The sequence below is a fragment of the Sinocyclocheilus rhinocerous genome, unplaced genomic scaffold (assembly GCF_001515625.1).
Source record: "Sinocyclocheilus rhinocerous isolate Xijiao unplaced genomic scaffold, SAMN03320098_v1.1 scaffold377, whole genome shotgun sequence".
Lineage (NCBI taxonomy): Eukaryota > Metazoa > Chordata > Actinopteri > Cypriniformes > Cyprinidae > Sinocyclocheilus > Sinocyclocheilus rhinocerous.
The window spans coordinates 890,182-905,069 of NW_015633195.1; the positions used below are offsets into that span (position 1 = coordinate 890,182).

General features: G+C 36.5%; 1 protein-coding gene across 2 annotated transcripts in view; it reads left to right on the plus strand.

Annotated features, from left to right (window-relative positions):
* Nucleotides 1-14,888, plus strand: part of LOC107743869 (epidermal growth factor receptor substrate 15-like) — a 30,064-nt gene that overhangs the window by 8,849 nt on the left and 6,327 nt on the right. Inside the window, exons 9-21 of one of the 2 annotated variants that reach the window (XM_016557320.1) lie at nt 495-695; nt 847-992; nt 1,154-1,307; nt 1,742-1,827; nt 6,155-6,227; nt 10,788-10,949; nt 11,387-11,584; nt 12,200-12,583; nt 12,692-12,781; nt 13,038-13,152; nt 13,315-13,359; nt 13,456-13,775; nt 14,095-14,167. In XM_016557320.1, the coding sequence (XP_016412806.1) occupies nt 495-695; nt 847-992; nt 1,154-1,307; nt 1,742-1,827; nt 6,155-6,227; nt 10,788-10,949; nt 11,387-11,584; nt 12,200-12,583; nt 12,692-12,781; nt 13,038-13,152; nt 13,315-13,359; nt 13,456-13,775; nt 14,095-14,167 (2,047 nt within the window). The remainder of the gene's footprint in view (nt 1-494; nt 696-846; nt 993-1,153; nt 1,308-1,741; nt 1,828-6,154; nt 6,228-10,787; nt 10,950-11,386; nt 11,585-12,199; nt 12,584-12,691; nt 12,782-13,037; nt 13,153-13,314; nt 13,360-13,455; nt 13,776-14,094; nt 14,168-14,888) is intronic. The other variant, XM_016557321.1, reaches the window with a different exon arrangement.

Here is a 14,888-nt window from a genome sequence, read left to right on the forward strand (position 1 = left end):
TTATTTTTTTATTTTATTATAATTTTTTTTTCAGTTAAAATTTTGAATTCAGTTAAAACTATCTTTAATAGTTTTAGTTAGCAATAACACTGGTCTAAAGCCAATCTAAACAAGTCTAAACTGCAACTAACCCCGTTGTGGCTGTTCCCATGTTTCTGTTAGTTTTTGCCATCATTAAGGAAAACATGACTCTGTTCTATCAGTTATGTCTATCACAAACTTGAGTCACAGTGTTTTTTTTTTACCCATAAATGGTTTATTTGTATTCGTATATTTATATTTCAGCTTGCCTTCACCCTGTTTTTTACATAGTTCAGGCTTTCATGAAAATGCCATGAATTCAGATATTCGATGCAATAAATCTTTTCTTGTTTGTGAAAAACTGCCTTTTACACTACACTGATTCTATACTTTAAGACTTGTATTAAAACTTAAGAAGCAAGTTTGTCCAGTGTTTCTAATTAATATATTTTGTGTGTGTTTGTGTGTTTTAGGTCATGCATTTGGTATACAGAGCCCTGGAGTCCGAACCAGTTCCCATGTCTCTGCCTGCCGCTCTGATTCCACCGTCAAAACGGAAAACAATAGCCACGCCTCCTGTGATGCCCCTCCTACCATCACCAGCACAGCATAAAGAGAGAGGCTCCGCCCACTCTGGATCTAAAACACTGCCAGCAAAACCTACACCACCACAGGTGACTTTCTGACTAGGGTTCGCTTGGCTTTATACCACCAACTTATTGTTAATTTAGATGTTGTGAATGATTCTAATACTTGCTGTAAGCTTATTTTGAAAATGTCCCAGAGCTTCATTAACAAACCGTCTATGTGTTTGCATGTGTGCAGTGGGTGGTATTTCCAGCAGAAAAAGCCAAATATGATGACTTATTCGCCAAGACAGACAGTGACATGGATGGCTTGGTATCTGGTGCTGAGATCCGAGATATATTTCTAAAGACTGGTTTGCCATCTGCCACTTTGGCCCGCATTTGGTGAGATGCCATTGCTTGGATTTACATTTCTGTTATTTGTTTCATTTTCCATCAATTCTCATGCAGAACTAATTAGACCTAATCTTGTAAACACTAAAACTGTATGGATTTATATTGTAATGTTACTTTGGCTTACCTTTTTTTGGTGCATGTTTCTATAGGGAGCTTTGTGATATAGGAGACGTTGGGAAACTGAGCCGAGATCAGTTTGCATTAGCTCTATATCTGATCAATCAGAAGCTGTCAAAGGCAATAGACCCACCTCAGACACTCTCTCCAGAAATGATCCCTCCTTCTGATAGACTGGCACGACAGGTATACTGCGTATTGAAACATAGGTGTTGATTTTGTTGTTGTATTGAGCGTGAAAAAAATGGAAGATGCTAGGATTTTGTTGTTCTTCTTCTTTCTATCCAGTCCTTAAATCGTTTTTTCTAGCTTGCTGCTGTCTTTCTTTTTTTAAGTCTGTTTCTCTTATATACTACAGTGCATTAGTCTCTTATACTCACCAAGGCTGCATTTATTTAATCAAAAAACTGTAAAAACATTACTGTTATGAAATATTATTCCAATTTAAAATGTTTTCTATTTAAAAATATTTTTTACTGTGTATTTTGTTTTCTGTGATGGCTAAGCTGAATTTTCTGCAGCAAGTGTCACATGATCTTTCATAATCATTCTAATGTGCTGTGAAAACAATGTTTCTACCTTCTTTTAATGATATTTCATTCCTTTTTTTCTTCTAACAGAACAATGCTGTCACAGTACAGGCTGCCGATTTCTCCGCAATTAAAGAGTTGGACTCACTCACTAATGAAATCGTGGACCTACAGAAGTGAGTTACTGATAATACTTCAGCAAGTGTCACATGATCTTTCATAATCATTCTAATGTGCTGTGAAAAGAATGTTGAAAACAGTTGTGCTGCTTAGTATATTTTTCTGGAAACCTTGATCCATTTTTATTTCAGGATTTTTTTTTGATGAATAGAAAGCTTAAAAGAACAGCATTTTATTTAAAATAGAAATCTTTTGTAACATTATAAGGGTTTTTACTATCACTTTTAATCAATTTAATGCATCCTTCTTGATGAATACTAGTATCATTTTAAGTTCTTAAAAAAAATCTTCTGACCTTAAACTTTTGAATGGTAGAGTATGTTAGATTAATGTTTTTCATGCATGATTTCTACCTTCTTTTAATGATATTTCATTCCTTTTTTTCTTCTAACAGAACAATGCTGTCACAGTACAGGCTGCCGATTTCTCCGCAATTAAAGAGTTGGACTCACTCACTAATGAAATCGTGGACCTACAGAAGTGAGTTACTGATAATACTTTCCTCACCCCACATATCCACAAGACAGCTGGTGTAAAATTTCAGTCCTGAACTTAATGTATGTCTTGTAGACCCATGGATATTTATACATGAAGGAAGTAATTATGGGTAACCTCTGCACTGTTGTTCTATCTGTCTATAAGTCTTTATTATTCCTAATATATTTAGCATACAGTACTCTCCATTTCTCTCTTCTTTTTTTTTTAAACCATCTGGCCATCTGTTTTAATATAGTGTGTATTTGTAGTTTCCACACAATGCCCCCACACAGGTGCACAGGAGATTATGAAACCACAAAAACAGAAGTGTGCGTCTGACTGTAATCTCAGTGTGTCAGTGTACACAAGTCTGTCCTCGGGTCATGATAGATGCTCTTGAACTGATGAATGGTTTCTTTAATGAGGATCTCATTACTTTATGTTCTTCGCTCTGTCATCATAATGTGCAAGGTCATCTCAAGCTGAATTAGATTGTCTTCACCCACAGACAGTATTCAGAAAAATAAAGCAACTTATTTTAAAGCCATAGTTAACCCAAAAAAGAAAATTGTGTCAAAATTGTATCATCCTCATGTTTTTTAAAACCTATATGAATTCCTTGGAAAACAAAAAGTGAGTTTTTGAAGAATATCCTAGCTGCATTTTTCAATATGATTTCAGTGAATGAGGACTGGGGCTGTCATTTATTTATTAATATTTTTAATTATTAATTTTATTTTAATTTAAAGTTTTTCCTCAAATATTTATATTTTATTTTATTTTATTTTAGCCTTATTTTTATTAATTTAAAAATATAGTTTTTAGTAAAAGTTTTAGTAAAATACACTACTTTTATGTTACATCTATAGCAGCATTTTTTTTTTTTTAATAAATCATGTTTTGTAGTTCTCTGAATTAGCTCACATGGGTTTTGAAGGACATGAGGGTGAGTAAATCATTTTTGGTTGAACTAATCATTCATAATTAAATATTGGTATGACAGATGAGAAAAGTAATGATACTGAATGCAACACATGTGTGGGTGGCGCATACGAGCCCTCAAATCACTTCCTGTAAGCAATAATTCTCCAGAGATGTTAACACTCCTTGTGATGGGAGTCACTACCCCACAGAGGAGAGGTGGAGCTCTCATTTACACAAACACTGAAAGAGGAAGATGCCCCCACCTCTGGCTTTCCCTCCATCTCTGGTTTACAGACTTTTAGCAAAAGCAGATACAGTCACCTGTCAGCTCCCAGCACACTCACTCTCACTGTGAGATAGACGCTCAACAGCACTTCTAGCACTTCTCACTTCCTCCTTCATGGAATAGTGCAAGGTAAAGAGTAAGTGAGAAGTAATGAGTGCCTGAAATGGAGAGAGCAGAAGAGGATGAGCAGAAAGGATAGAAAACAGAAAGATTCTATACGATGGGCTGTTGTTTGTCGCTAAAATGATGCGTGCGGTTCGGGATTGCCTTAAATCTCCACGGCAACGGGCGACCTCAGGTGACAGGTAAGAACAAGCCACGCCCTCTTTATAAAAAAAGAAAAGAAAAGCAATTATAGGCTGTTTGGACGACTCGTGCTCTGTTGTTTTTGGCTGATCTGGGCTGCTCAAGATCCAGTTTCTAGGTGGATATTGGACTGTTGACAAACTCTCATTTTGCCCTGTATTTTTAGTCTTTCTATTTTCTTGTTTTCGCCCTCTCTCTCTCTCTCTTCTGGGAGTCTCTGACTCACAGTGTGTGCGTTTGACTCTCGGTCAAATCCATGTGAGTTCTCTGTTGTTGCCGGGAAGACTAGCATGAACTCACTGTGTCAGAATCTGAGAGGAAATGTTGAGTCGGAGCTTAAAATAGTTCAGCCACATCTAGGAAAGATGCTCTGAATCTTTTTAAGAAAGATTTGTGTTATTCAACTGTTTTATGAAAGATTTTCCTTTCTATTCCTTTTCTAATCTTTCTGTTTTACTCTTGCTATCTCACTAGCCTCATAACCTAAGAGAGATTGCACATAAAGAAGCATTCCAGCATCATCATAAATCTGTTATTTTCTAAAAAATATGAGTTTTCACACTATGATCTGTGACTAAGAAGATAAATAAGCTTTCACAGTACAGCCCTTTAAGATTATGCTTGGTAATGATACGTTTAGAAATAGATTTAACATGCAAATGCGTTTAACAAATGGATGCATGGATGGTGTGGCGTAGTAGTTAAAAACTGAGCTAGTAGCCGAAAGGTGGATGGTTTGAACCTTAAAAGATGAGTACCATGAAAAGTCAACATTGTACTCTTAATCCCAGGTTGATTCTTTATAAAGCTTGTACTGTTGGTGTAAAAGTCTAATAATAAGTGGTGCCGGCATGTACAGTATTACTACTACTTGTACTTTAGCTTGTAGTTTAGATTTTGTTGAGAGGGAGATGTGCTATTTGCAAAATTATCAGATTTTTTTGCATGATGAAAATTTTACATTGACTCTTTTAAGTTGGGCCATTTTTGGGTATTAAGAGTAACGCTAAACAACCATTCAGAACACCCTAGCAACAGCATAGCAACCGTACCCACTGTATATATATATATATATATATATAGAGCGAGAGAGAGCGGGGGGGCATTTATGAATATTTTTTAGAAAAAAAGCTTTTATTCAACAAGAATGCATTTTTTTTAAATAAAGAAATGCTTTTATTCATGCATTAATTTGATGATGTGACAGTAAAGAAATGTATAATGTTACAAAAGATTTATATTTCAAACCAAACACATATCAGCCATTTTCTGGCAGTAGAATATCATGGAAAACCCTGTGTGACGTGTAACAATAACCTAGAATAGCAGTTTTTCAAGTTGTATATATGCATTACATATATACAGTACATATACTTTAGTATATCTATCTATATATATCAACAATCTATAAATGCCCTGTAAACCATTCAGAACATAGCAACGCCCTAGAAACCACCTAACAACCAAACAGAACACCCTATCAACAACCTATAAATGCCCTGTAAACCATTCAGAACATAGCAACGCCCTAGAAACCACCTAACAACCAAACAGAACACCCTATCAACAACCTATAAATGCCCTGTAAACCATTCAGAACATAGCAACAGCATAGCATTTATGAATATTTTTTAGAAAAAAAGCTTTTATTCAACAAGAATGCATTTTTTTTTAATAAAGAAATGCTTTTATTCATGCATTAATTTGATGATGTGACAGTAAAGAAATGTATAATGTTACAAAAGATTTATATTTCAAACCAAAATTTTCCATTCATCAATGAATCCTGAAAAAAATGATGGTTTTCAACAAATCAGCATGTTAGAATAATTTCTGAAGGATCATGTGACACTGAAATTCAGATTTGCCATCACAGGAATAATTTAGAATTTAAAATTATAAATTTTAATCAACTCTAGCTAGACATCAGACATTTAATATATTGGTCTATCACTAGCATCCAGAAAATGTATGTAGTTGTAATATATTTGTTTGCTAATTTAACCTGTATGACCTGAAGGTAAAGATACAGACAGCGGGATGAGTGAAAACACCTCTAATGTATTCCAACCCCACATCCCCCATCTCTCTCTCTTTCTCCGTGCTTCCCTCCTCCCGTTCTTCCTGATGTTCAGAAAACCATCTGCTCATGTGCAGCTCTGACACACTCACTCACGGACAGCCTCTCTTCTCTCACACATACAAGCTCTAGCAGCAGATGCAGAGATGGTGCTGGAAGGAGATGCTGTCCATCCTGTTCCAGGCGGCTGGCTGTCTGTACCCGCCGTCGCCACTGTGATTAAATACTCATGTCTGTGCTGGTCTTTCAGGGAGAAGAGCGTGGTGGAACAGGACATCAAAGAGAGGGAGGAAACTATACGACAGAGGACCAGCGAAGTCCAGGTACGAGTGGTTTTGAAATTGAACATAAATAAATTTGTTGTTTTTATTTGACTGGTGATCCTGACCTGACAGAGACATTCAGATGTATATGCATAGACGGATAGCTTAAAAATCCACAATGTACTGAAATAATTTTTATTTAATTTTATTTTGAATCATTTCTATACTAAAAAATATAAAAATGGCTGCATTAAAATTTATACATTAAAATTTTTTAATCATTTTATATTCGTTTTTTTTAAAGGCAGCTAATATTTCTATATTTTTATTTTATTATTTTATTTTGAATCATTTATATTAGTTTTTTAAAAACAGCTAATATTTCTTATTTTATCTCTTTTATTTCTTTTTTAATCATTTTTATGTTAGTTGTTTAAAGGCAGCTAATATTTCTATTTTTTTATTTTATATTGAATCATTTTTATATTACTTTTTAAAACTATTATTTCTATATTTTTATTTTGAATCTTTTATATATTAGTTGTTTAAATACAGCTGAAAGTAAAAAAAAAAAAAAAAAAGTTTCATACATCATAACGTCTAGAGTTTACTGACCACTTATTGGATCAATAAAGGAGAAAAGAAGCCAGCTGTTTTCCAAAGGCTCCCTCTCTGTCTATTTTATCCTCCCTATCATCTGTCTGTCCACTCTGCTCATGGTGGATTGGTTCTCTCCTCGCTGCCTGTCTACAGAGTTGAAAGAAGTTCAAGGTCTATAATGTATATCTGCACTGGCTTCCTGACTCATAAATTTGGTGTTTTTTCATTTCCATCGAGATCTGAGCTCCCTCCTTCCCTCTCACTCGCTCTCTCCCACTGTGTGATAATTCAATTTCCTGTGTATGTAGCTGAAAATTAGCCATTCTGTTGACTGCAAGATGCTCTAGACTGCTGATTTAGATGCCACGTACAGATTCAGAGGTGTTCAGGTTAGTCTTTTAATATGTGTCATTTATTTTAAAGTGTTATAATGCAACCCTCTACATTGCGAGTAAAGCACTCGCATATGCGACTAAATCTTACTCTGGGCGACTAAATAATGTCTAACATTAGCCATTGGCTAATAAATTCTTAGATTTTACACGCCAGTATGTGTGAGAGAGGCGTTCAACACAGATTTTCACTCGATAAACACGCTGACTGAGCGCTTGAGAGTTTCGCTCTCCGTCAAGCGATCTGTACTATTTGGATGCGCTCAATGGATCATGTCATGTACTCAATGGATGCGCAGTATGTAGCACGCAGCGCACCTGTATTTGACGTACCGTAAACTAGTGTGAAGGCGCACGACACGCTGTCGCTTTACTGATAGCGCGGTGTTTCTCACACATGCAAAGAGAGAATGACCCCTTTAAAAAGTGTATAACTATCTGTATATAAAAACAATAGAAGTCTATGTAATGTCCCCATTTAGATAGCTAAGTAAACGTGTGTGTGTGTGTGTAAAATAGTATATCGAACAAAAAAATGTACTAGCCAATGGCAATTATATTGCGAAGGTGTGCGTAGAGGGTTGTAATGTTAAAATGTATTGACAGATGGATTCCTAATGTGCCAGAAAAACCAATAGTGTTTGTGTGTGTGTGTGTGTGTAAGAATACAGGAATAGACACCTGATTTGTGTGTGTGTGTATATGGATATTAGATGGTGTACTGATAGCACAGCTGGTCCCGCTCTCTAGGGTTCTCTTATCCTGTCATCACACAAGGCCACTTATCCTGCTGATTTGCTGTTTTCTTTTCATTTTTGAATCTGAAAATGTGCCCATGACACTTGTGACCTCTTACCTGTATGAATAACATAATTAAAATGGATCTCTCTCTTGCTGCAGTCTTAATAGGGCAGTTCAGTTGATGTCCGTTAAACCAAAAACACCCATATGACTTATACGTTGTCCTCTCAAAGAAAATAAGTACTTCTTAACGATCTCACCTATGCAAAAGTGCAACATTAAGAGAATTAAAAATCAATATTGTAAGCTATCAGAGGCAAGGACCTCTCACAAATGATGAATGTATTCAATATTTGTTTAAGCTCTTAATAGATTAGCCTTGAAACACTCAGTGCTGGTAGGCAGCTCCAGGCACTGAATAAGAATAAGAATGTGTGCAAAGTTTTAGTTTGAGCCTCTGCTGTGTTTAAACTCTAGGATGATGAATATATTCTATTTCGGGGGCTGTCGGCTCCCAGCGCAGCCTCTGATTGGACATTTGTGTATTAGACGTGTGAAGGTTTCTACACCGTGAGCGGTTATTCAGTTCTGCTGCTGTAGACCTGTTATTTTTAGGACCCACTCCTACAGTAGCATCTCAAGGTGAAAAGGAAATGACATGGTTGTCTTTTGTTATCATTGTAGGTCCTTTTCTTTCATTTCCTTTCTGATCTGACTCTTTTCTTATATTTGACAAATTTACATTTACATTACATTTAGTCATTTAGCAGATGCTTTTATCCAAAGCGACTTACAAATGAGGACAATAGAAGCAATCAAAATCAACAAGAGAGCAATGATATGCAAGTGCTATAACAAGTCTCAGTTAACTTAACGCAGTACACGTAGCAAGGTTTTTTTTATTATTTTTTTTTATTATATAATAAATAAAAAGAAAAAAGATAGAATAGAGCAAGCTAGTGTTAGAGGCCTTTTTTTGCTTTTGTTAATTGTATAATAAATAAAAAGAAAACAAATAGATAGAATACAAAAAGATTAGAGAAGCTATTTTTTTTTTAAAGAATAGAATTAGAATAGAGAGTCAAATAAAGATGGAAGAGAGGTGTTTTTAGCCGATTCTTGAATAAAATCTATTTGCTTTTTTCCTTAGCTCTCAGTATCTATCCTTTGCTTTTGTACAGTCTGATATTCTGTTTTCATTGTAGTTCTGCCTCAGGTTTAACCTGCCAACTATTACTGACCATGTGGTCTGTATTTGCACACAAAAATAGCATGAATCACTGAACATCAGTATCAATTTATTTGACTGGCTCTACCCTTTTTGTATGTTAAAAAATATATATACCCGTACCCATTTGCTAATTTTGTTTTATCAAAGACTTCTCATTTTGTAAAATGTGTAAAATGTTATACTTGCACTACCAATCAAGGGTTCAGGGCCAGTATGATGATGATGATGATGATGATGATGTTAATTATTATTATTATTATTTTATTCTATTTTAGAAATTAATACTTTTTAAAATTGTAATTAGATTTCACAATAGTACTATTTTTACTGTATTTTTGATTAAGCCTTGGTGAACGTAAAAGACTTACTGACCCCAAACCTTTGAAGAGTATTGTATTTGTTTTTTTAAAAGTTGAGTTTAATTAACTCTATTTATTTATTTTTGTTTTTGCTTTGTATTCTGAGATATGTCAGCTATATTATATTATTATTATTTTTGGTTTCACTTTATTTTTTAAGTTGTCCTTGTTACAGTGTAATTATATAATTAAGTATTGAGTAATATTTATTAATAACGTACTTACTGTATGTTTAGGGTTAGGATTTGGTTTAGGTTAGTTGCATGTAATTATGCATAATTTACTGTTATTACTATAATAAGTACATGTAACTTGTAAAAAGGGCACTAAAGTAAAGTGTTGTTTTATATTTTTTCCACATTGCTCTTTTATTGTTGTATAAACTATTTCAAATAATCCCGCCCCTAAAAAGCACAAAATCAGAACTAATTTATTGGTTGCTTAACATGCTCCGACATCTCTTCCTGTTTAAGTGTGTAGTTCTTGGCCAGAATAATCTGCAGTGTGGACCAGACTTTATGGCCCTTTTCCAGATGGCACCCTCAGGCCTCACAGTCCTCCTACATGTCTACATTTTCCCTCATGAGCTGTTGGGTAATATTCAACTATGAAGTCTGCATTAATGTAGGTTTGGCATAAGGCAGCATGGTGGCCGTGAAGACCGATCATAAAATGTCCAACGGGACATTCTGTGGTCTTGTTAATTTCATGGACACATGAAAGTGAAGGCCATGAAACCGCAAGTCCACTTTAAGTGCGCCATTCTGGACAGGGCCATGGTTGATGGTCAGAAGTCTGGCTACGTAAGGCTAACATTGCAATTTTCATTGTTTATGCTTTCTGTTTCCAGCTTCTTTCTTTCCCTTTCAGTTTTTACAAGGTTCAGAATTTAATCTGTTCTATGTACAATGTTCTTTTCACTTCTGCGAGTGAACAGCTGTTGAGAAGTGAAAGCTGCTGTGTATAAGCTAAGGTGTCATTTCTTTGTTTGAGGATGAAATGATGCTATCAGTGAAGCCTTTGTGTTACTTTTGAGCACATAATTGCAGTCTGATTTAATTTCTGTTTACTTTGGCTTTGCTGACCGATGTGCCATTATAACTGGTTTACCCACTATCTCAGTATCTTCTTGCCCCCTAGTGCTTTTTATCTTCTCTTTAAGAGCTGCATGAGCTCTCTGCACTGTTGTCAGTGTTGATGAAGTCTTGTTTATTATTAGACCGATAAAGATGTGTTGAAAGGCCTCTCAACACAGACTCTCTCTCTCTCTCTCTCTCTCTCTCTCTCTCTTTCTCAGGACCTGCAGGAGGAGGTTCAGAAGGGCTCGGAGGAGCTGAGCCACCTGCAGGCAGATCGACAGGAGGTGCAGGAGAAGCTGGAGAGGCTGGACGAGCAGAAACGCTCTCTAGAGGAGCAGCTCAGACTCATACAGCAACAGTGCAGCCAGGAAAGCCAGCTGGTATGAGACGGACACAGCGAGAGAGAGAAATTAAGCCTATGTATATAACAGGCAATATCAGTGTTTGTATTGTGGGTTATATCAACCCAAAAACTATGCACTGATTTCAAAAATCCACTTAAAACATTCCACGACTCTGCAACTTTGCATACTATTTTGAATGAGTCTTGGACGCACTAAGCCTAATATCACATGCTATTTTGCATGATGTTTTCACATGCAAATTTGTATGTGACCAGAGAAAGAAAAGAGTGGAAGAGCAAGGGAGACACAGTCCAGCAGAATTCACACCAATTTCACTTAGTCCATTCCATTTGAATGGCTACAAATGCGTTCTCACTGTCGTTCCTTTAAAAGCAACAAGTATGCTGATCTCAGATCTTTTATTGTCCTTTCTGCACTTTTTCACCTGTCTCTGTGTGTGTATGCGTGTTCAGATCCAGTCATTGCAGGAGGAGCACTCCGAGCAGGAGCAGAGAATTGGTGACTATGAGGAGGAGTTGACCAGAGCCCGAGAAGAACTGCTCCACCTGCAGGAGGAGACGTGTCAACTGGGAGAGAAAGTTCAGTCTGCCCGTGCTCAACTCTGCCCCCTTGAGGATGCTGTTAAAGAATCCCACACACAGATTGCTCAGGTTAGTGAGTTTTTTACCTGTTTCTAAATTATCTTTACTTGTTCATATCTGCATTAACTCTTCCTGAAGTCTTCTTTTTATTGATGGGTAGACACATTTCCCCCCGCTTTTCCCCCTTAGTAAAATAAAGCCATGTTTTACAGTGATTTTACTTGAGTAAATAAATGTTTCCATTTTTTTTTGGCAGCAGCACTGATTAAAGACACCAATGGTCAACATATAATAAAAATGTATTATGATAGCAATACGTAATGAAAATAAAAATAATGATCATTATTATTTATATTACAATTTTAACTGTGCATGTTGTGTGTATATTTTCTATTTTTCAGTGGCTTCAAACATTGCTCATCCAATCAGATTTTAGAACCGGAATTATCTGTTTTATAAATATATGTTCATTTTAATGGCGAATGAGGTGACATATTTTTTTTATTGGAAAAAAAAAATCCTTTCTATTACCATCCATTTCCCAAACTTTTTTCTGCTGATGTTTTTCTGCTTTTTCTCGCTGAATATTTTCTGTTCTTTATTTCCATTCCTGGTCACCAACTGTTTGATTTTTCTTGCTTGAAATATCTCTCTCTTTCACACACTATATGGGATTTATTGAAGGAACAGAAGCGATTGGCCGAGCTTAAAACGGAGGAGAGAGAAGTGACTGCAAGGCTTACTTGGAAAATCCTGGAGGAGCCGGTGCTCGTCAACGGAACAGCGCCCTCCTCTGAGCAGCTGGAGCAACTGCAGTGGCCTCAACCCACAGCACAGCCGCCAGAGAAACCCAAAGAGGACAAAGTCCAGGATGAAGAGGAGCAGTCATCCGTGGATGAGCTGCAGGAGCTCAGAGTCACAGAGGAGCAGCTCGGGTCTGAGGCAGAAGAGCCATCCACCAGCCCAGAGGAGCAAGAGCCTAAAGCTGACTTTTATAGCTCTGACCTTTACAACAGTGGGTTATCCACTGCCAGCTCCACTACTATGGCCTGGCCTCAGGGGATTACGGTCAGAAACCACTTCCTCTTATTGTATATCATTTATAATGTCACTCTTGCATTACATTACAAATAGGTTCTCATGTGTGTCTGACTTTTTATGCCACTCTGTTTTCAGGAAAGCACAACACAAACTAACCCAGAGCCAGAGGTACGGGAGGAGAAGGAAAAGGCTGAGGCAGAAGAGCCTGCCACCAGCACCCCAAAGGTTGAATGAATTTGACAAATCATAATTGTTGACCATTTCCATTAATATTCTAATTGCAATAATTTTTTATGTTAATTGATATTAATTATTATTTATTTTTCCTTGCTGTTATCATTTACATTTATTTTTGGGATAATGTGGTGGTCATATTGTCAGTACTGGTCAGAGCATGTTGTTTTAGATTGTGAGTTTGTGTAGGTATAACTTCATCATAATCATAAATAAATTTATGCTAATGGATTTTGTGAACATCTAGCTGGAAACTGTGGAGCCAGAGAAGAAGGAAGCTGCCCAGCCAGTTACATTGCCACCCACTAACCCACCTAGCGGTCCTGGCCTTGACTTCTTCCATTCGGACCCATTCACTGACGGTAAGATCTGCACACAAAGTAAAATCATCCCCCAAATTTTTTTATTTAGATTAATCGTGCAGCCATAGATTGTCTTTGAAATAAGTGTACTATAAGTTGCTTTGAACTAAAGCATCAGGTAGTTGACTAACTGGTGAACTTATATAAAACTTATTTTTGCAGGTGATCCATTCACTGAAGACCCTTTCTCAAAAGTTGACATTTCAGGTGAGTATTTGCTTGTCTGTCTTGCAATGTGTTTGCAAAATATCCATTCACAGCACAAATCCATTTTGGCTCATAAAATGTTGTTTTGCTCTCCAGATCCTTTTGGTGGGGACCCTTTTAAAGGCACAGACCCGTTTGCTGCAGACAACTTCTTCAAGCAGTCTTCAGTTGGTTTCCCATCAGGAGATCCTTTCGGTTCCTCCGACCCATTCACTGCCACCACAGGCCCAAAAGAGCCTGATCCATTCACATCCAGGACCAGTAATGCTGTCACTCCAGACCCATTTGCTTCCGGTAGTGGGAACGTCCAAGACACTGATCCGTTCGGATCCAAAATGGATGCCCTGGGAGACTCTGATCCCTTCAGCTCGACTGGCACAGGACACGACCCATTTGGAGGATCAGATATTCCTGCAGTGAGTGCTGTAGAGCTAAGCTCTCTTTGAAATCTCATTAAAACGTGTTCTGTTACTTTATATCTTCTGTCAGACTTGATTTATGATAGCATTTGTAAGATTTTGTTTTATTTTTACAAAAGTGACTGCCAGTAAATTCTGCTGAATGCACTTTGAATCACTTTTTATACCTACTTTTCGGTGATACAAACCCTAAAGCAAGCTTTTGAATTGTCCAACATTATTAAGATTGCAGTTTTTCAGTGTTTTGTTACCTTGACTTAAAAGATTTGGCTGAATTTGTTGTTAAACTTTGATTTCCTCCTCCTTTTCCTTTCAGAGAGATGGACCAGCAGCAGCCAATGATCCTTTTGCTCCAGGAGGAACTACAGTGGCCACTAACTCAGACCCAGGTAGAACAAGCATTACTAGCCTGGGTTGACATCAATGTTCCCAATGTTCTCAAATTTTTTTTCTTGTTGAGCAAAACTTTTCTCTATTAGGCGGACATTTCGGCCACTTGAGCAAAAACATTCTTTATACCGGACCTTACAGCGCACACAAAAAGTGTGTAACTTTTAACTTTAATGTGCTATTTGTATTTGATTTGACCCTTGATGTAACTAAATAACACATTATTTTAGGTTACCTGAGAAAACATTTTTTGCAGTGCTTTGCTATTTACCAAGAAATTCTATTAAAACATCATGTAAGAAGTGCACGGCTGTGCATGCACGCAGCTTAGAGGGAACATTGGTTGACAGTATTTATTTCACGATTATAATCATTGTTCATTTTGATGAAGTAAATATCGATTCTTAAATCCTAAGATCTATCCTTCAGTCTGTACCGTTTTCTGTTGATAAATGAACAAAACTTCAGTAAACATTATTTGTAGCTCGTGTGCCATCCAATAATCACAATAAACTTTCTGCTTTGTTACTCCTGACATAAAACAAAGCTTAACTTACAAATTCTCTCAATTTTATCACAACACAATAAATGTAGTTTAGATTCTCCTTAATGTGGCGTTGGCAAATCGCTGTAGCTGCTTCTTCTTTACTGGTAGTTATAGCACAAAATAAATAAATGTGTATATATATATATATATATATATATTTTTTTTTTTTTTTT